At 36.5% G+C, this 26,145-nt stretch overlaps 1 protein-coding gene and 1 pseudogene across 1 annotated transcript; one reads left to right on the top strand and one right to left on the bottom strand.

The window, feature by feature from the left end:
• Positions 1-55: 55 nt before the first annotated feature.
• On the bottom strand, positions 56-8,158 carry ppp2r3c (protein phosphatase 2, regulatory subunit B'', gamma). Its single transcript, XM_041267128.1, has 13 exons — positions 8,017-8,158; positions 7,542-7,666; positions 6,997-7,101; positions 6,649-6,761; positions 6,463-6,560; positions 5,662-5,732; positions 5,158-5,290; positions 4,539-4,594; positions 3,506-3,581; positions 3,225-3,361; positions 2,611-2,748; positions 1,293-1,352; positions 56-1,157 (listed from the first exon to the last, which is right to left on the bottom strand). Exons 1-13 carry the CDS (start codon positions 8,063-8,065, stop codon positions 969-971), a joined length of 1,350 nt encoding a protein of 449 aa, XP_041123062.1. The 5' UTR covers positions 8,066-8,158; the 3' UTR covers positions 56-968.
• A 1,033-nt stretch (positions 8,159-9,191) lies between these two features.
• On the top strand, positions 9,192-25,447 carry LOC121324092 (annotated as a pseudogene).
• Positions 25,448-26,145: the final 698 nt, after the last annotated feature.

Here is a 26,145-nt window from a genome sequence, read left to right as displayed (position 1 = left end):
AATCGTTTGGGGGGGGATATATAGGTATAGAAGGTCAACATTTTTGTGTCACCTCCCCAAATAAGATGGCAGTATACCTCAGCCATATACTTCTCTTGCACAGAATTAGATGTGTATTAGGTTTCAGTGAATTAGATTTACATTTTTCACAGCAATGAAAATTAAATATATAGAATATTTGCTTGCAAAACTTTTGCAATCGATTCTTAGAAAATGAAGTGCATGCCTTAAATTACAACTTTTCATTACGTATATAACTACAAACAACTAAAAAACTAAAAATAAAAGTGGAATCGGTTTTGCACTTTTTGTTTGACTCCACCAGATACCTTTTTCTATAAATCATTTTTATAATTTATTTATGCAAATGTTGGGGAAGGATTTTATAATTCAGCAAATGTTTTGCATTTAATTTTGTATATAATACAGCTTAAACTTTATTAATCAGACCTGTATTTCTGTACAGCAATATGTCAATGTCTAAGAATGTAATTAAAATATTAATAGGCAACTAGAATTTGCAGTGTGTTCCATGTACAGCTGATCTCCAGCAACAACCAACTAAAACAACCTTGTAGGTTGAGTCCAGCTTAGAATGGTAGGAAAGGCACAACCAAACATTTTTAATTGACTTTGTTCATAAATGAAATGGCAGGGGCAGACCCTAAGGGCTATAAAGCTACAGTAATACATTTTCTTTGCTTGATTCCAAGGTGCCAGTTGTTTGATCACGAGCGATCCAAATAATGACCTCTTAATGTTAGTTAAACAGTTGATTTTGCGCTTGTATTTAAAGTGCATTAATTGTTGCATGCACCAGGTGTTTGGGAGGTGAGTGATAGTCTGCTTCTGCAATTTCAGAGGTTACAAATATTTTAATGATATGTTTACCAAGATAAAGTAACAGTGGCCAGATTCACTGGTAGGGAGAAAATTATTTTGTTTTGCAGTTTTTATAAGTAGAAGTTTCATGTATCGTCCAGATCAGCACTGCTGTCATTGTCATTAGCCACAAGGACTTCTCTGTTTTCATAGGTCCAAAAACCATTTAGGTCAATGAGGATACTAGTGACAGTGTCTCCCTGGCTGCTGTTCACTAAATCCTGAAGGGTGATCTTACAAGGGTCCTTGGGCTTCACCATGTCAAAGATTTCATCCTTCAATACAAGAAAAGGACCATATTAAATCTGAAATGTTCCACTTAAAAAAATAAATAAAGTATGTTTAAAAAAAACAATATTTTACTTTTCAATCATCAGTGCACCAAAGAAAAATGATAGTGTCATCTTTACCTTTACATCTTGGAAAGATACTTGCTCCTGTCCATGTAATTTCATTTGTTCCTGGATGGCCTGTGTGCAATTAAAAAAAAAGTCTAATAATCTGCTTAATTTAATTGACACTTTGGTACTGTTCTTTGGTCATAAATTATAGTCCACTATTGTGCAGCTCAGGATAGATGGCTCTTATTTATTTAAGCAGAGCAGGAAAATGCCTATTAACTACAAATGAGGTTCAGTTTCACTAGGTCTCTAGCATCTCGTTATCTTTAAGCCATGGACCTTGGGCACAGCTGGTGGAGCAAAAAAATTCAATACCACTATTTCAGTAATCACAAACTACTGGATAAAATAAATCAGAGACCCTATACATATAACAAGGCTACAATTTAAGACTGCAACAGCACCTGCGTTAGCTGCATAAAGGCACTTTCTTTCCCTTAGAGAAATACTGGACTGAGCAATTCAGCACTACTGTAATTACCACAAAGAAGTTATTATTTCAGGAAGGCCAAGGGCAAACGGGACAGCTCTCTCACACACACACACACACACACACAGTGGTTTTGTTTCACTGTAACCTTTGGAGGAGTCTCCAAACTTATTTCAACGCAGCTATTTAAAGAAATAAATAAACATGCTGCACATCCTTAAAGTAAAAGCTTTACAGGTATTCAGAGTATATACATTTCCTTCAATGTAGTTACTACTGTTATTAAATTTGATGTTATTTTACACTACACATACAAAATGTGCGTCGTCAAGAGTCTTGAAGTGTCTATTTCAATTGTTAATTGCACAATTATCCAACTATACAACTACGATTTTTAGTAAACATGCCTAAAATTTGTACAAAAATTAAAATCAAATCCATGATTGTTTCAGGTTTATGTTTATTATTTTGTAACAAGTGTAACTGCATATGAAACACTAATATAGTCAACATGGGACTAAGGCAATATCAGTCCTAAATACTAGAAGTACATAGTAAATAGCTTATTTACAAATACACATTAAAAAAACAATATTTGCAAGTCTCTGAAATGATCATATTCTAAGAACGCAATGTAATTTAAAAGACTAAAACGGCACAGTCACAGACCCATTATATGGTTGTGAAACAGCTGTTTTTATAGAAATATTCTGTGACACCAACAGCTGCTAAAAAACACATCAAATAAAGAGGTTAAGCAACATAACTCATTGACTAAATGTTTAGTTCCCAGCAGTAATCCTGTGTGTTGTGGGGGTTGGATTTCCAGTGAAAAACAGAACTGCAGTAATAGTAAATAACTACATTTGGTTTGTCTGTTTAAATAAGACTACTCACCCTGAAAAAGTAGTTGAGTGTGAAGACATTGAGGTAACCCTTGTTTTCAATGTCCAGCAACTTAAAAATGTACTGGAGAGCAGCAGGTTCTTTCCTGTTCTCCAGAGCCAGAACAAAATCAAGATAGGTCTTGTAATCCTAAAAACAATCCCAATAAAACAAACTCTTGTTAAGTAAAAGTTATGCTACTGGCCCAGTGGATGAACCATTTTGCCATCCACTTTGTCTTACTGACAGCAATCTGCATCACGTAACTGACACAAAAAATACTTGAATACATGCCACAATTTGTTAGAACACTTCAACCTGTATTATACAGATTTTTTTTTGTATGTGGTTCACTTTTCTTTGTTCTAGTATTACACCCTGGGTTACTGTCAATCTAGAAGATAGACAGTGACCTTGATAAGCAGTATGCAATTAATCAGGACCCCATGGTGAAAATCACTAGTCTTCCTGAAAGATTCCTGACAATCTTTAATGTCTACCATTTACAGCACAGAGCTCCATAACGTCAGTACCTAGTTTCCTTGCTGGTCACCCATCCAAGTCATTGGTTAATACAAAGGAACGTAACAAAATTTAAAGAGATCTTCATTCTAACTTAAAATTACCATCTCTCCATCATAAGTGAGGCACTCTTGATAGACTTGGTCAAGAAAGACATTGGTGAAGGTTCCTGTGCCATAGCGAGACAGCTCCTCCTTGCTCAACATCCCATTGTGGTCTTTGTCTAGATTTAAATATTGACCTGCAGGGCAAAGCAATGAAAAAGATTATACAATTTTAGTGACGCAAACATGCCACATAACAATAAAATACTTTACACCTCCTTTTTTTTTTTATCTCTGATAATATATCATACACAATTCAAACATGCTGATTTATAACATACCATAAACACGCAGTGCTGAAGGAGCAGAAAACCAGTTTGATTCTTGACTCTCTTTAGAAAGTTCCTCATCTCTTAGCTGGAATACAAATCAAGACAGTAAATATATTGTGTTGATTTGGTTGACAGGATCACCGATTATTATCACTTGCTTCAGGCCCTGTTCACACTATTCCTTATCTGTGTTAGTTGCCTTTGAACCAGCTATACGTATGTGCCCACACTACGCAGCGTTCAATACCACACTCGAGACCACCTCATGGTAGTCCCGAGTCTGGTTCTGCATTAGACTGCATCACGTAGTGCGGTTTGTCAGAAGCGTGGATGCTGTAATACTGAACTGCATTTTTTGTATATCGTCCAATATCCGAAAATGCTTTCTGATATGTTTCCGCGTGTGGACATCACAAATACAGTACTCAGAACAGGTGCCTGAATGAGTTGAGAATGACTGTCAATACAGCTGTACTGCATACAATTTCTGAGGCCTGTTGTAAAATGGTGGATCACGGAGCGACGTGGTAAGATGCCGAAATCAAGATAAATCGGTCAAGAACTTCAGAGTTCAAAATGAAATGCATGTGCCTTGTGTTTTTAAGAAACAAAGCCATAACGTTCATGCTAATATTTGCCAGATTGTAAATATAAAATACAACGCATGGTGGGATAACGTTATATTAAGTCCCACAGTCCATTGCGCTGCTATGAACTGTAACCAAACTATTTTAACAGTGTTTATATAATTCAGTTTCCATAAGCAAAGTGAGGGCTAGATACTCAAAACCAAATTGTCATTAGCACATTATTTTCTGAATGGAAAAAACACCAATTAAACATGTAAAACGGATAAGGAACAAATTCATACTTAATTTCAGCCCCTGAACTAAAAGTCTTAGTTGTTTATTTCTGGTTTGGTAACTGTATTGTGTATGCTTCTCCTTTCTGAAAAAATTGTGCCAATGACGAATTGGAGTAAATAATGTGACATTGAAAATTTAGCCCTGAAAGTGTTACAGAAAATACAAGAAACTTTTACCTCTAGTAAATCATCCAAGAAACTGCAGGCTAAAATATCCTGGATTTTAATCTTGCCTACAACAACAATAAAACAAGTTAATAATTATATTTCTGGGGGATAAACATTAATTCAGATACATTAATGGTAATTATATCAGTCTTCATTGAACAGTGATACTTTTATTTCTTCAAACTTTTAATTTGCACTTTAAAAAAAAAATTATGCAATCAATAACATGTATTCTCTCTCAATAGCTCTTCAATTTAGATCAATGGAACAGATCACAAATATGTTGGATTAAAATGTCCCAACCATTCACAACCATTACTCCCTCTGCAGCTTCACGTTCTTTGCTTTCAGCCAAGCCAAGAAATTCTATAGAGGCTCAGAGAAGGCAAACTACAAAGTAATTCAATCTGTCACATGAACACCTTGTAAACATACTAATGTTACCCATGGAAATTGTATAAACTGACAAGCAGGTGCTATTCATATCTAGGCTCTAATACACAGAAAATTAAAGTGTGCGTTATATAATTATATATATATATATATATATATATATATATATATATATATATATATATATATATATATATTTTTTTTTTTTTTTTTTTTTTTTTTTTTTTTTAAATACCTGTCCGAAGAGGATCCAGGAAGAAGAAGAATTTACGAACGGCCGTACAGACATAAAAAGAATAGAAGGATTTCTCTAAGCCATCTAGCTGTGGCAATGTGGGAATCAGCTCCAGAATGTAATTCTCTAAATCCTAGAAAATAGCAAACATAAACCTGTTTTACTGTTCTCTATATAAGATTTTTGTGAACAATATGTGTCAAGACTCAAGTTACTGTAATAATTTAAACAAACTCTGCCACAGTCTACTTCCATTTTAATGGAGCACACTCCAGAAAATCTCTGTAAATATTTTTTTTAATATTTTGCAACTATGAATAAATACAACATAAATTATCATACATGGATGTAGCAAAGTAATCATAAACAAATAATGGTAAAGCTCAAGCATATGAATATCAAAATGACTGAAGCAAAATACTGTAAACATTCTATTATATTTTATTACATATGTTTCTCTCAGCAAAAGGTTAATTGAACTGGACTCTTTATTAAAACACCCACCGACTCTCTGAGATAGCCTTGGCCAGCAACGTCATACAGGCTAAGGCCAATCCTGGTCTGATGAAGCCATACTGGAAAGTAATGTAGAGAGAAATTCAAACTTAGAAAACTGGAAATACACAATTTACTTTCCAGTGTATCCGATATAAACATGCACAATTGATTTTTAAAATTATTTGCAATACATACTTGCTGCAATACTATAAACCATAACCTTCTTTTACAATGACTATTTGTAGGTGTTGAATACTTATTATTAACTTTGACTGTTTTTGTTTACATGTGGTTAGTGGATTGTATCTTTTCTATGTGATATGACTGAATTGTAAATTTTCATTTTATTAGTTTAAGTTAGGTCACTCGGGCACATTTGAAAATTATCATCAATAATATTATTAATAATTCAGGTTTAATAGTACAAACCTGTGATGACTGTTAACACCAAACCAAACCTGGTCTTCTCAAAGACTGACTATTAATACTCTGTGGTACTCAGTGGGTATGTAAGTGTGCTTCTCGTGCAAGTACTGTAGTAATTTTTATAAAGTAAACAGATTTCCTACAATAAAAAGTTTGACTCCTTAAAGCAGAAAAGTTACAGTACAGTTGAGACTCATACATTTTACTTGTTCAAGTTCCAGCAAATCATTCTTTATCAGCCTTATAAAGCCTCTAGAGGGCAATGCTTCCCTTGTCAAAATCAAATTTTCAATAATATAGAAAATCAAATAAAACAAACTTGTCTTGCACACTACACACATTTTCTAGATTACTAATAAACAATTAGAAAGAAGTACAAACCTTTTCGCATTACATAGTTAAAGAACTGCATTATTGATATCCTTCCATATGGATCGCTGTGTAACAGTTTGGCAAAAACCCTGGCGGTGAAGAACTGCCTATTTTGCAAAAAATAAAATACAGTTAGCATTTCTAAAAGCAATTCGCTGTAAATGTACACCATGCTTAATCATAAATAATACTTACGTGCACTTCGCTCCTGCTTTTTCCCCGACTTTTAAGAAGTTGTCATAATTAATCATTGCTTCCTCCCCTATCATTGGTGGTGTCTGGTGTTTGTCCAACAGGAACCACAGGTTCTACAACAACAAGCACCAACACTTGTACAACTAACAGGCACAATTAACAAAGATTAAAATAATCAAGCACTAACACTGCTAAATAATGCACATGCACAGAAGTATGGTAAAGGACTCGCAGCCAGACACACCAGTGCCTAAAGCCTTGTTCATTCCCTGACAAAACAAGCTTCTTGCCCATCACCCTAGTAACTAAACAACTACAGTACAAGACATTTGCCACCACCTGATTTACCTGCAATTCTTCGTTATCCAGCAGCTCACGACTTTTCCTCTGGAGGAAGACTGCTCTTGATTCTTCACGTAACTTCTGCTGCAAAACCTCATCTTCAGCTGGCAGCTTGGGGGAAAAATGTAATATTCATATTCAATCATTTTAAATTAATAAATATAATTACCACATGTTTTTTTTTTCTTCTTTTATATAGTTTTTTGTTTTTGTTCAGCTGTAGCAAATAGGTAGCAAACACACATGTGGTCTAGAGCCCTATGCTACAGATGGTGATAGTTTTGAGACAGAATATATGCAACCAAACTTAATACATATTGGAAAAAAAACTTCAGATTCTTAGTTATTTAGGCAGAACATTGTGGCGATGGCCCCATATCCTCTACATTTCCTAACACTGCTTACATTATATTTACAAGGTTGACACAAAATACCACAGCACTGTACTTCAATATACAAAAATACATATGGGTACTGTTTTTTTTATTATTATTATTATTATTATTATTATTATTATTATTATTATATATACATGCATACTGTATACGTACCCTGTAGTAAAATCTTGGTATATTGTTATACGAATAATCTCTTTTTCCTCCCCCTTTCCACTCCATGTAATTCTTGGTAAACATTGCCATCTCTTCCTCCTTCTTCTCTTCCTCCATCTTTTCAGCTGTAGAAAATATATAAGTTTAGCTAGACAGTTGTTCACATTTTCTTAAGGTTGTCGTAAAATATAACTGCCAGCGCTTGCTGGCCACGGAGATATTGCTTCGATTCCAAGCAAATGAAAAATACGTTATACCACCCGCCCATTGTTGCAGTATCGTAATATTTTCCCGTAGGCTACACTTGTTAAAAATGGACAGTTATATTCTGCTCATTTTATTCTTTAAATATGTTTGTCTTCAGTTATAGTCAATACAACGTATACTGTATATCATTTCACTATAAAATAAGAAATTCACAAATACCTACTCCGCTCGTTAATTTGATGACGGGGGGGGGGTTAATTTACTGTACCTTTCTTAGAAGCGGAAAGTCTGTTTTGAAGAACCTCTTTCCAGTCCATTACGCTATCGTTCGACTTACTAAATATCAAATTAACAAAATAAAATACCCAAGAAGCTGATGTCTGTTTCCAAAGCGCATAACCGAAAACTGATTGGCTCCCACGGAGTGAAGGGGCGGGTACTAATGACCGCTTACCTCTAAGTGGCCTCGTCTCTTTAGAATGACGTCACCAAACAAGTCACAAAGTACGATTAGCTAGAGGCATGGTTTTCAAATCTGACAGAGAGGTGTAATGAGTTGGTGCCAGTGTTTTGTGGTAATGTAATACGTGAATTACCATACGCTGTTTTTTCAGTGATAAGTTATTAACATTCTGTTACTTAGAGATGAACATACTGAATCGTTTGTTAAAAGCACGTCACAACTACTGTGTGTATTAACTGATTTCTAAATCTTTGAAAAATATTGTTTCTGACAAAAAGTATTAGAAAACAACATACCCGAGCCAATAAGAGATTTTATGAGAGGAACTCCGTGTAAATATACAATTAGCATCCACCTTCCAAAGTTCAGGGGTATCACTCAATACCTACTCTTCCTTAGTTTTATTTTACACATACAATCTTAAAATTTGAATCAAGTTGAAAATTGCCCTATTTGGTTATCCATTAATGGTACCATTAATAAGATCATAGCCAAATACGTCATCAGTAATTCCACTAAATGGTGCAGTAAAGGTTTACTCAAAATTTGTAAGCATGGGAACACTTTTTATTTCATGCACCTTAAACAATATCTATCCATTGTTGGTGCTTTCAAGCTCCAGTTGTTTTGCTGTTCATAAAAATGTACCATCATTTTTTAAAGTCTGGGTGCCACTTAAAGTGCAGAGGTTTTCAACTCAAGTTGGGAATAGTCATGAAGGAGATGATAAGAGACCAAACGCAAAGCAAAAAGAGCAGTTGGGCAAAGTACCGCATGCTTTACCCAAATCAGTATTTGCAGCCAGAACTGCAAGGAAAATAGCAGAGTTTTTGTAGCAGAAATGGGGTCACGACTTTGACAAAGAGCTGTAAGGACCCAGGAAGCCTAAAGAAAATAACATCCCAAGCCAACCCCTGACAGCAGCCCAATGGAAGACACTGAAGGACGATGCAGGGGACAGTCGTAATTTTGAAGTGAGCATGATGGAGAAGATGTTAGCTGCCAACAGTGACATTGATGTGGCCAAGTCCCTTCTGGCTTATGTTGCTATGGAGACAGGGACGGCTAGCTACGAACTTCTGTTTAGGTACTTGACACTTTGTGTTCATGGCAACCACGACGTCTTTGATGTGTATGATGTAATGAAAAAACCGTTCAAGACCTTGGAAACATTGGCTTACAGCCTCTTCATTAAAGGGTTCAGCAGGACAGAGAACTGGAGAGAATGTCTGTTGCTCTTAGAAAGCATCAAGAGGGTCGTCACCCCCTCCCCTCGCAACTATGGATATACAATCAATGGTGCTCTCGTACACGGTGACAGCAGGGCTGCTTGGGCTTTGTATGAAGAAATGATGGAGAAGGGACTGACTCCCAATCAGGAAACCTGGCAGGCATTCTTCGACAGTGACTGCTCAGCCCATGACAGTGAAAGCAAGATGCCATCACTTCTCTTGTATATGAGGAACAATCAGATATATCCTGGAGAGGCACTGGTGAAAAGCATCAAGACATGATTTGAAAGGTAGGCTACAGTTCTACAGGCCTCAAATAATCATAGAAACTAAAAAAAAAAAAAAAAAAAAAATGTAGGGGTTGGATATAATGTGAGTTTATTATGTGGGCAAGGTGCAGATTAAAAGTCTATAGACTTGATGGACAGATTAATTTATTGAATTTAAAGGTTCTGTTCAGCCATCTGATTAGATGCAACTCTTGAGTTTTACCCAGGTGATGCATATGGCAGTTACGCAACATCCTTCACGTCCTGCAGCCAGTCACATTGGTACTTCCGTCAACACATGCAGCAGCCATTAAAATTCTCCCTATAATCAATATGACCTGCTTAAAAAAGGGTTTAAAGGGTTAATAGACCCTGCTAGCAGAGCATATCAAAGCAGAGTAACATGACAAAAGCATCAGTTTACAGTAAAGACAAAGGCCTTGGAAAACAAATGACCACGCTGTAGTGTGGATGGTAAGTAACAAAAACTCTGTATTTCCCAGTCGTTACATAGTTTACTATGGTAAGTTTGCATGGTGATTTAGCAATTTACTATGATTTTCCCATACCCATACTATGAATTTACTATGCTTCTCTAATCTGTACCATCTATCAATGTAGACTAAGGGATCATACATTCATTCCCACATGCAGTTTGTGCTGATATGCTTTTAAGTGCACAGTAGATGGCAGCAGTAGTGAGCTGTCACAAAATGGCAGCATATCCCACAGTATTATAGGATATGTATGTATTATTTAGCGATACTGGTGAGGTGTTACGGTTCAATAAAATACCCAATTTATGAAGATAAATTATGTTTTTTTTCTGTTTGCTTTTTCTCTAAGTGTTCCAGCTAACAAATGGAATGGAAGCTGGACAGCCCCTGAAAACAGGTACATAATGTAAACACCCTTTTCAGAAGACATAGCATGTTCTCTTTTACAGTCATTTGTACTTATTTAGCAAGCAGCAATTGTATTATACATACATGCATTCTTTATATACGAGGAAATAATACTTGGAAAACCCAGAGAAGACGCATCTTCACACAGTGAGTCTGTTCTACTGATGATGTCTGACAAAAGTGATAAATGCTGAGTCAAGTGCAACAGCCCTCATGCTTCACTGATGCTTCCCCTTGTCATTCCCTTTGGTTTAGTGGCCACTGTAGGAACTGCTGCTCAAGCCTGGAATCCATCCAGCTGACTGAGGAAGAGTATAACCAGTTGAAGGAGAAGGTGATGAATGATGTCATACAGGGAAAAGACGTGTTTAAGAAGACAACTCCTCAGATAAGCTCACAGTGGGTGTTATTTTAAAAGCATGCATCCATCTAACCTTTATTTTAATTCCATAACTGGCAATATAATGTCATGTAAGGTATTTTAAAGCCCCTATTAAATATGATTACCGTTTAAACCATCTGCAAACTTAAATTTGGATGTTCTTGAAGATAATTGCAATGCTTTTGCAATAGACATGTTGTTTTGCTTGCATGCTTGGTTGTTGTTTTTTTCTTTTTTGCATTTCAGTGACGCAGCGGGCAGTGGCTGGGGTCATGACTGCTAAACTGTACAAAGCAAAGTGGGATGAATTGACCAATGTGAAAATGGGAAAGTACAGGGGCATACTGTTAAGATATTCACATTATATTGAATCAACTGTGAAATTCTTATTTTGTAGCATTAAATTAGATTAATACTTATTTATAATAAATGCAAGAGGACTAAAAGCATTTTTCCCCACTGTGCAGATTACTCCAGGCATTACATTAGCATTACTTTCCTCTTGCTTCAAAGTATCAAAGGCAATTTGCAGTTTAAGGGGGGAAAACGAAATACATGATTCAACAGAATAGTAAGCAAATATAAATAGTTATACCAGTCAGAAAATATCAAGAGAGAAAAAATAATCTGTTACTATGAACAAGTGCACTGTAGTTGCATTTTTATTTTCAAAGTAGCTCTGGCATGCTTTCACTCCATTTTACATCTATGCTAAATTGTACAGCTCGGCTAGTTTGCCGACATTTTAAGCAGAAAAAGAAAACAGAAACTAAACAAATGACTTCCTCTAGATGGCACCACTGTCCCTTTAATATTTTGAAAAAATGAGGGGAAATCCGTTCTGGAGTTTTTTGGCCACAGTTCACTGCAATTTTTTTTTTTTTTTTATAAAATGCTGTGAATATTTCTAAACATAATTGGCCCAATTTTTCCTAAAGTGAATGCACATTTTTAAAACAAATTTAGTAAACTAAAAAAAAGCTGGAAAGCACTTGGCCCAACACTTGTTATTTGCTTATTTTATACACTTGCATTGTTGTATTCCTCTCTGTATGTTTGCCTCACTCACTTTGGAGATTCAGGAACAATAACTCCTGGATTATATTACTTATTAATCAAAGAAAATAGTGGCTTCAATGGAATGATGTTTGCTTCTCAAATTGACAAGTCCTTACAAACTCCTTACAGTTTGAATCAAAACAGAAAGCTGTCCATTCCTCCACCAGGCTGGCTCCAAACTTCTGTCTTAAAAGGGGATTTCCAGCAATGTGTCCTGTGCATTTCCACAGGACAGTACATAATCTGCAATAAATTTATATCTTAAGACTCTAATTTATAGCCCAAAGTGTCTTACTAAATTCCGTGTTTCATTATATTAAAAAAAAGGATCTGTCTGCAGTTTTGCAGTACTGTGTGGTAAAGCCTTGCACCTTTAGTGTTACCTTGTGTTGATCTTATACCGCATATACATCCTGCAGAATCTTGACTTTGACTTGTGTACAAAGTCAGTGGTTCACAAAAATTAAAAAAAAAAAAAAAACTACAGCTATGATTAAATATGCAGTTTATAATTAATATTAAGCCATTGCTACAAGTTTATGCTTATTGTGTTTTAAATTTTGCTAAAATGTACTTGCCTAAGATTTTCAACCTTGAGGGAGTTTCACTAAGCATTTACGTCAGTACATACAGTAGTATGCAATGGTTTTGGTAACATTAACAATAAACTGGTAATGTTACACAGCTAGCAAGAAGCACCTAAGTGCAATAAATTGCAGCTCTCAAGCGGGGTTATTCGTTTCATGTTTTGTAACGTCGACATTTTCTTTTTCTTTTTTGCTGTCTGAATCTGTTCTAGAGCGAAAGCAGTGTATAAACAGACACTGGTGTCAAATTTCAGCTGTTAACTGATAACACAGCAGGACCCTGGAAAGTCCCTTCTCTTTGTGCTTTACAGCCCACTGGCAGTTCAGCTGTATAAGCCCAGGAGCACAATGAAGAACTAGGTGGAATCTATGGTCCCAATTTTAATAAATCATGTGGTTCCACCTATCACCAATTACTAAAATCTTTATAAGAAAAACATTTTTGCTAGTGATTTCCAGAATTTAAGCTGACTCCACTTTCTGTTGCATTAGCAGCTAGCAGGTTTTTGTGACTTTTGACATCACATTTTGGTATTTTCCTTTCTACTTGGGGTTTCCTGTGTGGATTAAGAAAAAAAGGGAGATTATAAATGTATCAAGCACTGTAAACGGGATACACCAGTGTTTCCATGCACGGTTAGCCTTACATGTAAAATCCTGTCCTGTGTCCTGGCTTGCACATACATGTAGGAATTTTGTGGCAAATGCTTTTCTATATTAAACCACAAATGGCTAGGCACTTTCAGTACTGGCTTGTGCAATCAAGACACTATATGATACTACCCTAAAATATGACTCTGCCTGATGCCTTTTGCATGTTCAGCAATGCTACTATATCAGTAACAACTTAAGTACCTGTTGAAAACATCTTGTTTTATTACTTGTGAAAACAAGAAAGGGTTGTTCTTTTACAACCTAACAGGTTTTTTAAGCAAATATTCAAAAAAAAAAATAAAATAGAAAGAAATTAAAGTATAGCAACTCAACTTCAGCCAGCTTTCAAAATGTAAGAAAAATTAAATCAATGTTACAGCATTTTTGTCTTTAAAACTGGTTGAGCAAGTGATTGTTGTTTTAAGTTTAAATGATACCATTTGTTCTGAACAAGTTGCTTGCGAGTTCAGGTACCTAAAGAAGGAACATTTTGTTCTCGGCACACCTTTCAAATATCCCCTAGGCTTTGGAATGTGTACAGTGCATATAAGCATGCGCAGTCTGGGATTCCCCACTTTCAACAACTGGAGTGCAGTTCTGCTTATCAGGCCAGATAATGACCGAAAGGAACCATATAATTAATTAATAAACCATCCTCCTTTAGGGACTTCTTAAAACTTAAGTACAGAAGAATTATGGAATTAGTTAACTTTGTTGTTAGCAAACTCTGCTTTTAGTTGCATTAAAACGTCACATTTAGAATCAGTTGCTTAAATTTGAAATGCATTTTAATGCTGCATCGATGTAAATCTTTTGCTGTGCGATTCACTATATACAGCTCTTGTGTTCAAATAGGTGCTAGCATTTCTTACCTTTGAAAGGGTTTATCAAAGATAGTACATAGTGTGTCCTTTTGAAACGAGATCCTTGGAAGGTTTCATGGTAGACTGCTGATAATATACTGTATATTTATTTTAATGTTTTATCCCCCCTTCTACTGTAACACAAAGACTGTAACGTGCCAGTGCCGATAATACAAATTCACTCCTGTTTCCTGTAGTGAGAATTTTTCTAAAATTCAGGGATTCACAGTTATCTGGTGATAAAACATCTGCAACTCACTTCCACAAAAAAGTGGACAAGGTGCAAGTGTAGTTGCTCTTTACACTCATTCTTATTTTTCCAGCAGTGACAAGTTAGACTCCAGGAGAGGGACTACACTACAGTTTTATTTGGAGCCAGCAGCTGCAGATTTTATGCTGAAAAAGGAGAAGTCATAGTTTTGTCCAGAGGTTATATGAAATTCAGAAAAGGCAGAACTGAGTACTAGAATTTAAAAAGTTTTAAAAAAGAATGTCATTAGAAGATGATGGAGGGGGAGTGCTCAATGTAGTCTGGCTTATATATAGAATATCGCACAAGTGATCTTGCTGTCCGTTCTGTCTTTGAGTGGGTGGAAATCAGCTTGTATCTTACACAGCACACTAAACTATATATTTTGTCATAATTAAGAACAATTAAACAGTATAGCTGATAGCTTGTTGATTCGAGTGATGTATTGTACCCCTCTGACCAAAGGAAATTTAAAATCATAATAAACTAAAGTTTAAAAATGTGAAGAGATTCTTCTTCTAAATAATGTGGACTATTTAGGACCAGCTGTGCAGCATTAAGGAGTTGTTTACATGTTGAAAGGTGAATAAGCAAATAGTTGGGAATTCCCTTAACTCATGGATTCCAGCATTTCGTACTTTGGAATAATTTATAGTGTATGTGCACATCACCCATTTCCATGGAAAGTAAATCTCCTGGAACAGTCAGTTCAATGCAAGGCCAATACAGTGTTCCTTTCCAAGTACTATGGGAATAAAAGATCATTACTCAAATTACAAAAAAACTATAAACAGTAAAAAAAAATTTAAAAAAAAGTATTATCATAGCTACTAGTGAAAGTTAATGTTCCTAAATATTCATTCTTTACATCCAGACAGCTTATATTTATTGTTGGCATTGCAAATGTGTTTTGATTGTATGTTTTTGACTAGATCTCCAGCTAGTAACGTGTAAATGTAATACACTACAATGTTCTGAGGGCTGATCACAGTTATATTTATTTGGAATTATTGCTTATTCATTAGATGGTAGTTCAGGTGCAATCACAAAGAGGTTATCACTTGATATTCCATGATTGAAATGTAAAGGTCTATTTATTTTTAAGGAAAAATTTTAGTTTCAAGAGTTTTGTGAAGAAGAGACCCCCTTTGATGTTGTAATTGATGGACTGAATGTTGCCAACACCACAAGTAAAGGAAACCAGTCAGAAACAGTGAGTAGTGCTTGGATATTTCTACTTTCTTATTCACTTTAGGGTTGTCTCATGATTCCTAATGTGTAGTACTGTATACACTGTATTAGACTAGGACTGGGTATTGTTACACAGAAACAGAATCTTTTAGCATTATTCCATTAAGCTGGTTTTTCATTGTTCCAACAGTGTTACCTTTTGTCAACCAATGCAATGGGAAGTGTTAAAATCAAACTGATTAACTCTTTCAACACTGCAGACCAGTAAGTGAAATGCTACCCCAAACATTATGCATTTACTGCCAATGTTCATGAAAATCGGTTGCATGTATCTGAAGTTTATCTATTTAGGGATTTTGTGAGGAAGGGGTCCGATGAGCAACAAATGTCCAGCACCTTGTTGTTTCTTACATATTCATCTGTCCTGTTTCTGGTTGGTAGGTAGTATATATATATACTGTTGTGTTTATTTTGTGTTATATAGTCATAAATACTGTAGTTTTTACTTTCTTCCTAACCTGGACAAGCCAACATGTACAAATCGGAAGTCAGTGATAACCAGATGACATGCTGTGGTTGTCGGCTCTCACACTGGCTAGGAGGACAGCTCTGTCTTATGAAATGAAATTCTCAGGAAGCTACAAGCCACCACAGCATGTGTCAGCGTTTAATGACGTTTACAAAAAAAATAAATAATAAGCTCTTTCTTCAGTGCAAAAAGTCCCTCAAAGTGTACATTAAGCACTGTTTTTAAAATAGAGCCAGATCTTGGGAACTTTACAGTGGCAGTGCAGTGTAACTTTAATCCTAAGCAGATATATGGTATAATGTTATTTCTAAACCATTATCACTGTGCTTCCAGCTTTGAGCTAGGATTTTGTTTCTCCAGTTAGAAATGCATTGTTATTTTACCATCATACTTTGAGCATTTTGTTTTTATTTAAATTCTACATCATGTCTTTATTTCCAAATATATGGCTTTACCCCTTTGAACTACAAGTCAAGTACAGTTTGCATGCTTTACCAGAGAATTAGACAACCAGCAAAGTACTGTACCACACTGGTTGTCCATCACAAGGGGCACATGCATAAAAGGGTGTATTGTATAAAATTAATACAAAAACATCAAACCACTGTAGCAAGCTTGCCCTGCAAAGTGAAAATCAGTATATTCATTTTAATAGTGCTTGTGTAGGTTTCTTTTTCAGTATCTTTTTTTCACCAAGATTAAAATTTATAAATGGAGTTTGGGGTTTTATTTCTCATTACACTGTAAGGATACCCTTTATTGCAATGCTTGCTTAGTGACTCGCCTGCATCATTGTTAACGTCAGTGTGTTTCAGTACAAGAGGTGTGTCGCTATTTATTAAAGCTGTGTCCCTGTGACAACATAGCAGGCATTCTCACTGTGTTTTGTGGGAACTATGACAACAGGAATGCAACTTAAAATCTGTCCCGCAACTTTGTAATATTCAGTTGTGTTTCAAAACTAAAGGTAGTGAGAGATCTACCTCTTTAGAAAGAAGTACATCGCAATGCGTCAGATGACAACTAGTACATAAACCCAATCTTATTTTGGCTCTCTGTTGCACCTTGTATTTGGTATTTTGTGTACTTTAACTAAGGTAGCCTGACTGGTTTAATTTTCCAACAAGGTGTGAACAAGGAGTAGTGGTGGCTTTGAGTCTTCTTTCTTTTTTAGTATCAGCAGAGCCATAATCAGCCAATGACTGCACCTAAGCTATTACAGGCTTATTAATTAACTTATTAATGGAAATACCACTATTGATGAGGTATGAAGAAAAGAAACAGACAATTTACAGAACAATGCAGGCAATAATAATAACTAGTCAATTGAGCTTAGTTTTTGTTGCACACTTTCTGAAGGTAGTGAAGGGTTAAATTGGAGAGCTGTTAAAAACGTTTCACATTTGAGTGTTTTTTTATTTTAATTTTTTTTATTATTTTAGTATTTATCAGGCTTTTTTTTTTTTTGTAAATGATGCTATATGGTAATGTACTGTTCAGTGTTAACAAACGTCATAACAAATTTGTAAAAGCTTCAGTCCAGACTAATCTCACAATCCAATAAAAAGTGTAGTCTGGTCTGTGTGTAACACTACAGCAGCCACAGGGGGGCAGTGGAGCTGGAAGACTAGCTGTGAACACAGGTAAAGGAAGTTTCCAGACCCGCTAATACAGAAGTGAAGGGCAGTCATGGATCTGTTCAGAGTTTCCATCACCAATCGGTAAAGACCCCATGTAGTTTACATTCCATTACACTCAAAAGGGCACCCTCTGTATTAAATTGATTGAATGGAATCAAATAAACCCTATAAACTACATCTTATGTAGCATTGTGCAATCTATTTATTTAGCTGTCGTGGATTGAAATCAAGAGAGAGTTGGCTTACAGTACTGGGGGTAGTCTAATAGTGGTATGTAGAAATTGTCAGAGAAATATAAGTACCTGTCACAGCTTAGGTTGAATCATTTTATTTTTATTTTTAATTATTATAACCTAGGCTAGAATTAGACACATTATCTGTCATTCAATGCAATGTTTTATCCTTTGTGCAATATTTTTCCTTTGTGTTCCTAAATGCTTACTAAAATGGCTTGTTTAAATGAGAAGGTATTAAATAACTCCTGGAGCATGTGCCACGTTAATAGTTCTTTTCACAAACTAAAAACCCTTGTTTATACTGCATTTTGCAAGTTTTCTGAGGCAGCGTTTCCTGTACTCTATAAACTGCTTCCCTTGTGATGGGCTTTTTGTATTTTACAGTCCAGTGTGTGGCTGGAAACCAATTCACATTAACAAAGGAATTTTTGATGTAATAATTGTATTTTCCACCTGTTTGTAGCCCATGGTGGAATCTTGTTGACTTTTGGTCTGAGGTAGGTAGGTGCTTTGCAGCCTCTGTTAGCTGAGCACTGTTACCACAGCAACTTCCTGTGGGGGAAGATTGTATATTTTTAGATATTTAACTGAAACAGTTTAGAAGCAAACTTAAGCATACACTATAGCTCAATGTTGAGCTTCTCTCTCTTTCTATGTATACAAAGTACACTGTTTTACTGTATAAAAAGAGGGTTTTTAAACAAACACACACTGACTTTTCCCTACAGCAATAGCCATTACAAGCATAATGGCTGTACTGTAGTTTTAAGAAAAACTTTGTGTTTAAACTCATTACTTAATATCAAAGGGATGAAAACAGATAAAAGGGATAAAAGCCTGTCCTTCTATTGAGCTGAAGCTCTCTGTATTGGCTATATTGTCATGGAGCTCTAAGTGCTGGTGCTCAGCTTTCGGAGCAGCTCAGCCTCAACAACGCCGCTTCTGTTGCACCATGGGGAAAAACCCTTATTAATTATGCTTTTTTTTTTTTTTTTTGCAGGAAGATGAAAAGACATACCTGACGGTCCAAGTATAGAACAATTTAGTACAGCCAAAATGAAAAACTATCTTTGCAAAACTACCTAAATTCTTAGGCTTGGAAATTTTGTGAGGTCCTATTTTGAAACAAGTGCAAATGCATTGGCACATTTTCTGTGAAGAGTATACAATTATAAAACGAGTGTAGTGATCTCAAATGTGGCACATTAGCAAATAGAAACACTGGGTTGTTTGGCGTATGTTTGTGAGGTTTCTTGAATAGTACCTCATCTATCTCTAATGTGGCGCCTGTTGAACCAGCTTTTATTAAACAAGTGCAATAAGGGGACACTGCTAAGCCTGATGGGGCACAGTTAAAAAATGCAGTAGTAAAATCGGATCTAAAGGCTGTGTCACGTGCTTCTTCTAGCAGGAGGGCCATGTTGTACAGGAAACAAGTACGCCCACAGAGTCTGAAAGGGGAATTTCTTCTTTCCACCAGACCTAGAAATGACTACTGCATTAAAACAATCTCATTATTAAAATTGGTCTGTTTATTTATGTGCGTGTCTGTGGCTTTGTCTCAGTTGTACCATGTAGTTCTTCTTGTTGGTGGTAGAAAATAGTATTGACAACAAACACCAGACATGAAGCACAAAGATTATGCATGATGCAAATCAAATGAATTAGGTGGTTTAAAAAAAAAAAAAAAAAAATCAATGGAATTTAAAAAAGCAAACCCATTTTTTTTGTTTTTTTTTTAAACAATGTTACAGAAGCTGTGCTGCCATTTGATCCCATTAAACCTTCAGGAACCTGGAAAACAGGCACATAATGGTTATGTGTTTATGGCAGGGCAGAGGCCCTGTGCATGTACATTTGTATATTGTGTGTGTGTGTGGTATGTAATTGTGTATATATTTGTGACTTACTAATTAGTATTATGTGTGGAAACTCATCCCTGCAGTGTTAAGTACTATGTACTTCCCCCTCCAATTGGTCATGCCACCAAACATGTGAGAATGTGTGTTTGAATGGAAGGCCTGACCTCACTGGAGGAGAAAGAAAAAAGCATGTGAACATTGTGGTCAAGCTAGATTGGCAAGTCATGATTTAATATAGCTTGGCCACATATGTAGGATCTGAGCCAGCTCCTGTAGTGAGTTTGTTTTGGAATCGACTGGGAACAGTTGGTTGCGCTCTCTGTCCCTGCACTGCAGTAGCATTAGCTTGGGGTGCTGCTTTTGTTCTTTACATTCTGTTTGTTAAATTACTGTATTTATTTCGTTTTGTTAAAGAAAACTGCACGAAAAGCGCTTTTTGAACTGCAATCTCTGTTCTCATATGCTGTTCCTGCCGCTAGCCTTGGTCTCAGTGCTTCCACAGGTAATTGAAATAGAAGTATTAAACCAGTATCTTGTTTTTTTTTTTTTTAAGTATTCTGGGGAGTAGTCAGAGCTGGGATCCAGGAAGCTGGTGTGCTGGAAAGAGTCTCACAGGCCTGTTTTTACTGAACTGTGTGTTAGAAATGTTATATCTTTCCAAAAGAGTACCAGTACCTCCCCCGTTAGCTCTCAGGGACTTTCTCAAATTGGGGTGACAAAATCAGAAAAGTCCCACCCGTACAAAAGAGAGAGTGAGAGTGAAAGAGAGAGGGAGGGGGGAGAAGTGTCTTTGAAACATGTGGGATGACAGGCATGTAAATGGCTCTTTCACTTTTATGAATCCTCATGGTGCATCAGATGCACCATTGCAGGTGCAGCCTACCTACACCTGCCCAAAATCAGTATTTGCAGCTAATAATAAAAACAAGTTAATCAAGCTCCCCCCAAGACAAAATAGAATACAAAAAAAATACAATTGAAAGGTGCGCTAGTATCTAATGGGATCTTTTGTTAAGTCCATCTGGATACAGGTATTAACATATCCTGTAACACAATCCTTATAGAAGTTGAGTTCTGCCACAGCATAGTCTGCTCTGTTCTTTTTGTTTTTGTGGTTTTAAGTTTCTGGGCCTTCTGTTAAAAAAAGGGGTTTGGCATCCACATGATCCAAAGCTATTCAAGTTTCTAAGGTTTTTAGTTTTTTTTTTTTTATTCCTTTGTCTAAATGGGAACATTGTGAGCCTTTTGGTTCAACTTCTAATCTTGTTTAAGGTGCTGTTATGATACTACAGTATTAGTACAGTTTAGACTTGAGAATTGCACTTGTTTGCTAAAGCCCGTTTCACACTGGCACTCCTACCCAGGTCCTGACCCGGGTTCTGGCTACCCAGGTCACAATCCCGCATAGTGTGAAACCACGTACCTGGGCCGTACCTCGGTTGACCCAGGCGCAGTGACCCACCTCAGGATGTGGGTCGACACACTTTGATCCAGGTCGAGCGAGACAAAATGCATGACGGCCGTTTGTAAACTGATGAAATAACAGACAGCCACGCCTGCGTGAAGGTTTCACATCCGCAAGGAACATTTCTTTTTATTCTGTTTAGCCATATTTTTGTTGATGGAGCCAAATTGCAGCAGGGATGAAGAAACATTTGCTCTAATCAACATTTGAGCCGACAGTTCAATCCTATGCACGTTGTGTATTTGCTTCTGTGACCTAGGTTGACTCTGCTTTATCAAAAGCAGTATGAAATCGCATAGCCGACCCACATGACACCGGGTCCCTACTGGGTAGGTTCCAACTGGGCACATTAACCCTTTAGAATCTCCAATATATGTCTGAGCTGTTGTCCATTTCACATTGTAAAGGATTACGGTAGGCTCTTTTACAAAGCAAATCCCTTTCTACTGTCACATATTTTAGCACAATGGTTTTGCACCAAGGTTTTCCTGAATTAACCTCAGGCGCGAATAATTAACTCCTTAGTAAAACCTGAAATGTGTTAGATTGTTATGCAATGCAAGTTATAATTCTGTCCCTGTTTTATGACTCATATCACTGTAAGTCACATAGCTATGAAGTGCATCCGTTTGTAGATCCTTCATAACTCCATGCGAGTGAAACAATGGACATTAGGGGAATTTTCAGAGGAATGTCTGCTATGTTTGTATTGCAGTCTGTCTTATTCATGTCAATGTCAGTGATGGAAGGGGAAAGTTCAGCCAGTGGTGGTTTCCCAGGTAAAACATTAAACCTCTTTAACTGTACACCACTTCCTTGCAGTGAATTAGCAGAAACTCAAGGACCCTGTTCTCCTTTCTACAGGGGAGGCCTTTGTTTGAGTGTACTTTGTAGTAGATTCAGTTAACATTTAGGTATTCTCAGCAAGCTTTAACTGAGTGATTACCAAGGCTTTAAAATTCATGCACTTACCTAAAACACAACAAAAGGGAGGTAGGGATAATATTATGAATGCTAAAAAAATCTTTTAAACCTGGGTTATCACTCCTTTAACCTAAATTATGTTGCAAAATACAAACATCAGCCCAGTGATTCCTGAAATAGCAGGAAAAATAATCACAAAATATGATTTAATAGCTCACTCAGCTCATTCCAGACAGTAGTAAAGTTTTTTTATGATGCCACTGATTATGGCTCATTACAAAATCTGATGAAATCTTCAGAAAAGTTGGGTATTACAATGACTTAATCTGCCAAGTTAAAAAAAATAAAATAAAGAAAACACCACACTGTCCCTCCTACAACATCACACTTCCTCTTCATTACTGAACTTCAATTCACAACTGCCTTGCAAAAAATATTTTGCCCACTTCCTTGTCATCAGGAAATCCCCCCCACATATCTCTTAAAGAATAAGAATGCAACACTAGGGGGAGGACCACAAGGGAGAAGTACATCTAGCTATAACCAGACGAACAAGGTTTCACAGATATGCCCTCATTCACTGGGGGGGACGGACAAGTAGATCTCTTGGTCTCATTAGGTTCAGATACAAATACAAAACACCACTTAGTGATGGAATAAATACAGTATGTACCACAGAGAATATTCCTTTGCAAAAAGGTAAAACAGAAATGCACAAAAGAAATGTAGAAACAGACAAGTGTGGTTAGATAAAAACGTGCCTGCCTGTCTGTGGAGTAGGTTCTTTCTGCTACAAATCCATAAAGAGAATCTAATTTTAAAAAGCAGACATATAAATTGATTTGGTCCCTTCTGATTTCACTTTACCATGTTCTATGGAGTATGTTGCTTCTGTTGGGATAAATCCCTTTCTCCTCCTTGTGCCGTACATAAGTAATGAGGGGTCTAGCTGTTCTAAATATTGTAATATGCACAGCAAGTTTGAAAAAAAAAGTGTTCTCTGTTTTAAAATATAACACTGTTAACTGTAAGTGGTTGGTCAACTGGGCATAGCAAGGAATTGGAGAATGAAAAAAAAACTTCCATGGTTTAGTTGTTGGGTGTTTAGGTTGTTTTGGAGAGCTGCAAAACCACACCTTGACGATTACTGATTCTCATTGCTTGCATTTGAAAATATCCAGTCATGTCACTTTTGCTAAGATGATAGCTCAGAAATGCAAGCAAAGCTCAGTGTGGAAACACCTGAAAACCAAACGCCCACTCTCGACCTGTTCTTTCAAATCTCATTTGCAAGAGGTGCTTTTAGTGTAAGTTCTTTTGTACGGGTATGTGATATCCTTGCTTCCCCCTCTCAGCTGCTGGAGGTAGTGTCTCATCTGGCCCAGCAGAATCTGAGACTGCTCGTTCTGGGTCACAAGCACATGCTGAGGGGATCTCGCAGTTGGGTCAGGAAAAACATGTCTGTTATTCAGCAAAAGGCAGACTGTTTCTTCACCGACAACATGTGAGTTCAACAAGCTATAGTAATGTAGGGAATATACACCCACAAGTGAGATGCAGTTTCAAGACTTATTATGCCTGTCCTGGGGGCGGGTAGTTCATCAGTACTGATGGAGTTTTAAAGAAACTGTTAAATGTAAATGACATAGCTTTATTAAAAGCTTAAACATATAATGCTCAAGTTCTCAAAAGATCTAGTGGCGTAACCGTTTTATTTATTTTTCTGAACCAGTTCAGAAGATGATCCATTCCTGCTGTATGCCACCCTACACTCAGGAAACCATGCAAGTTCCTGAGTAGAGACCTTGTGTGAGACCATAAGGCCTGTCTGTCCGACAGCAGCACCCGACGCCTCGTCTTTAAGTGGCAGCGCGGGCATCAGCTAGTTCTGTCCAGCTACACCGCTGGAAGGAGGATTTGCTTTGAGGTGGGAATGGACAGAATGTAGGAGTTAGTAGAGATTAAGAAAGTAGGCCAGTGCATACAGCAGAACCACTGGGGGAAGCTGCTTTGGGTGAAACTGGGGATAATCATTCTGTCCTGCCTCTGTGAGCAGATGATGACACCTTTTTTAGGTAGTGGAGTTTTATCAGGAAACGCATGATTGAAAATAAGGTAAAACAAATGGAATAACTTAAGGAACAGTAAAGAAATGGACAACCAGAACCTGAGAACCAGTAACTCGGCAGGTCTGATTGATTTTACTAGAGGGTAGTTCAATAAAAAACTCAAAATGTAATAACCACCTTTTAATCTAACATTTTTGTTGTCACTTTTTATGGTAATCTTAATTTATTTAATCAGGGCTAATCTCTAATAATTTATTTATTTTTTATTCCCAGACTGTGCCCAAGTATGACACTATAATCCAGACAGAAGAGAACTCCTGGCACATTCCTTATGATGAAGACGGAGTGGAGAGATACTCTTATGAAGTGCCAAGAAAATGGTTGTGTCTTGAAATGAAAAGATGAGGAAAGCTACCAAAATGTGTATTTCCCTGTGCACTTTCCTTACTATTTTTATTGAAAGTGCTAACAGTATCTTACAGTACTATAGGTGTATTCAGAAAATGTATGTATATATTGATAATAGGGTTACATATTTTGTGATATATAAAACAAACAACACAAAAAACCCTGCTGGGAACAAATTCTGTAAACAAATATTCTAAAACATGCTTGGACTGTAGTTCTGTGTACAACTTTCTGTATGAAACTTTATTATCTCAGTATACACATCCAGAAAATAGTTATATAAAAGAAGTAACCTAATGATCTGTTTTTATTAACTAAATTCATAAATGGAAATCCTCCATTGAACATCAGTTGATATGGGCTGCATTTTAGGGTTTGTATAAAAGCAGTTGATGTAAAGAGGACGAAGTTCAACTACAGATCTGTATTTGTGAATAAAATAACCCAAATGTCTCCTAAAACACCTGCAGCTGCATGCGTTCAATTCTTCCTTCACAGCCACGCTCCTATTAAAACTCCAAATGTAGCTCACCTACCACTTTTCAAAAAGATAAATACAAAAAAAGCAGTTAACTATAGCAAGCTATGCTTAGCAGGAATTAACAAGTGGTAGTTAAGTTGTCAGTTACCTTCCTGGCAGTGAGCTTAACTCAGTCTGACTATGTTTAGGTGGTACAGATATATTTTGTATATGTCTCTGTGGCAGAGCACAGCTCTGCTCTTTAGAAATTGGCAGGGATGGGGTTAAATTCCCCTACCTGCCTTGGTTCATTGTGTTCAGGTGGCTGGGGTTGATTAGATGATTAGTTTAATTAACGATCAATCAGCGCCCAGCCACCTGACATAAAAGGAGGCCTCTGCTTTTCATTGAGGAGGAGGGAGCTGAGAAAGCAGGTTGGTGTTTGTGATTTTTGAATCCAGTGAAGGCATTGCCCAGCCTGGAAACCTTTATTTTGTTTATTTTGTGTTTAAATTGCTTTGTTTTGGCCCTTGTGCACTTTCATTTTTGTGTTTATAATAAAATAGTTATTTTTTTTGAACTCCAGACTGTCTCTGGGCCTCTATCCACTGACCAGCCTGCCACAGTCTCCTGACTAGAGAGTGAATAAATGTAAGCTTCCTATAGTTTAGACAGAGCAGAACAAACCCCCTACCTACTGTAAGTGGTTTAATCCAAGAGTACTTAACTACATTCTCTCGTTCAATATCATTTATGTGAACCAGGGAGTCCTAATGTATTTTAATGTTATAAATATGTTAAATAAACCGGTCTACTTAAAAATTGTTGGCCTGCTCAGTTTGAACTGTATATTGCCCAAAACAAAAACTCCCTATACTAGTCTATCACTGTAATCAAGCACTGAAAAGTGAGTTTGCATATATTACTTACTATTAAATGATAAGGTCTT

Source organism: Polyodon spathula, chromosome 12 (genome assembly GCF_017654505.1).
Source record: "Polyodon spathula isolate WHYD16114869_AA chromosome 12, ASM1765450v1, whole genome shotgun sequence".
Classification (NCBI taxonomy): domain Eukaryota; kingdom Metazoa; phylum Chordata; class Actinopteri; order Acipenseriformes; family Polyodontidae; genus Polyodon; species Polyodon spathula.
The sequence above is the reverse complement of the archived record's forward strand: the minus strand, read 5'-3'. Positions and strand labels throughout refer to the sequence as shown.

Excerpts from the sequence above, each read along its gene's own strand:
- ppp2r3c (XM_041267128.1), bottom strand. The coding sequence starts at position 8,065 with ATGGACTGGAAAGAGGTTCTTCAAAACAGACTTTCCGCTTCTAAGAAA. Across the intron at positions 6,762-6,996 it reads TGGATAACGAAGAATTGCAG|AACCTGTGGTTCCTGTTGGA; the intron begins GTAAATCAGGTG and ends TTGTTGTTGTAG. Across the intron at positions 3,362-3,505 it reads TTCAGCACTGCGTGTTTATG|GTCAATATTTAAATCTAGAC; the intron begins GTATGTTATAAA and ends TTTGCCCTGCAG.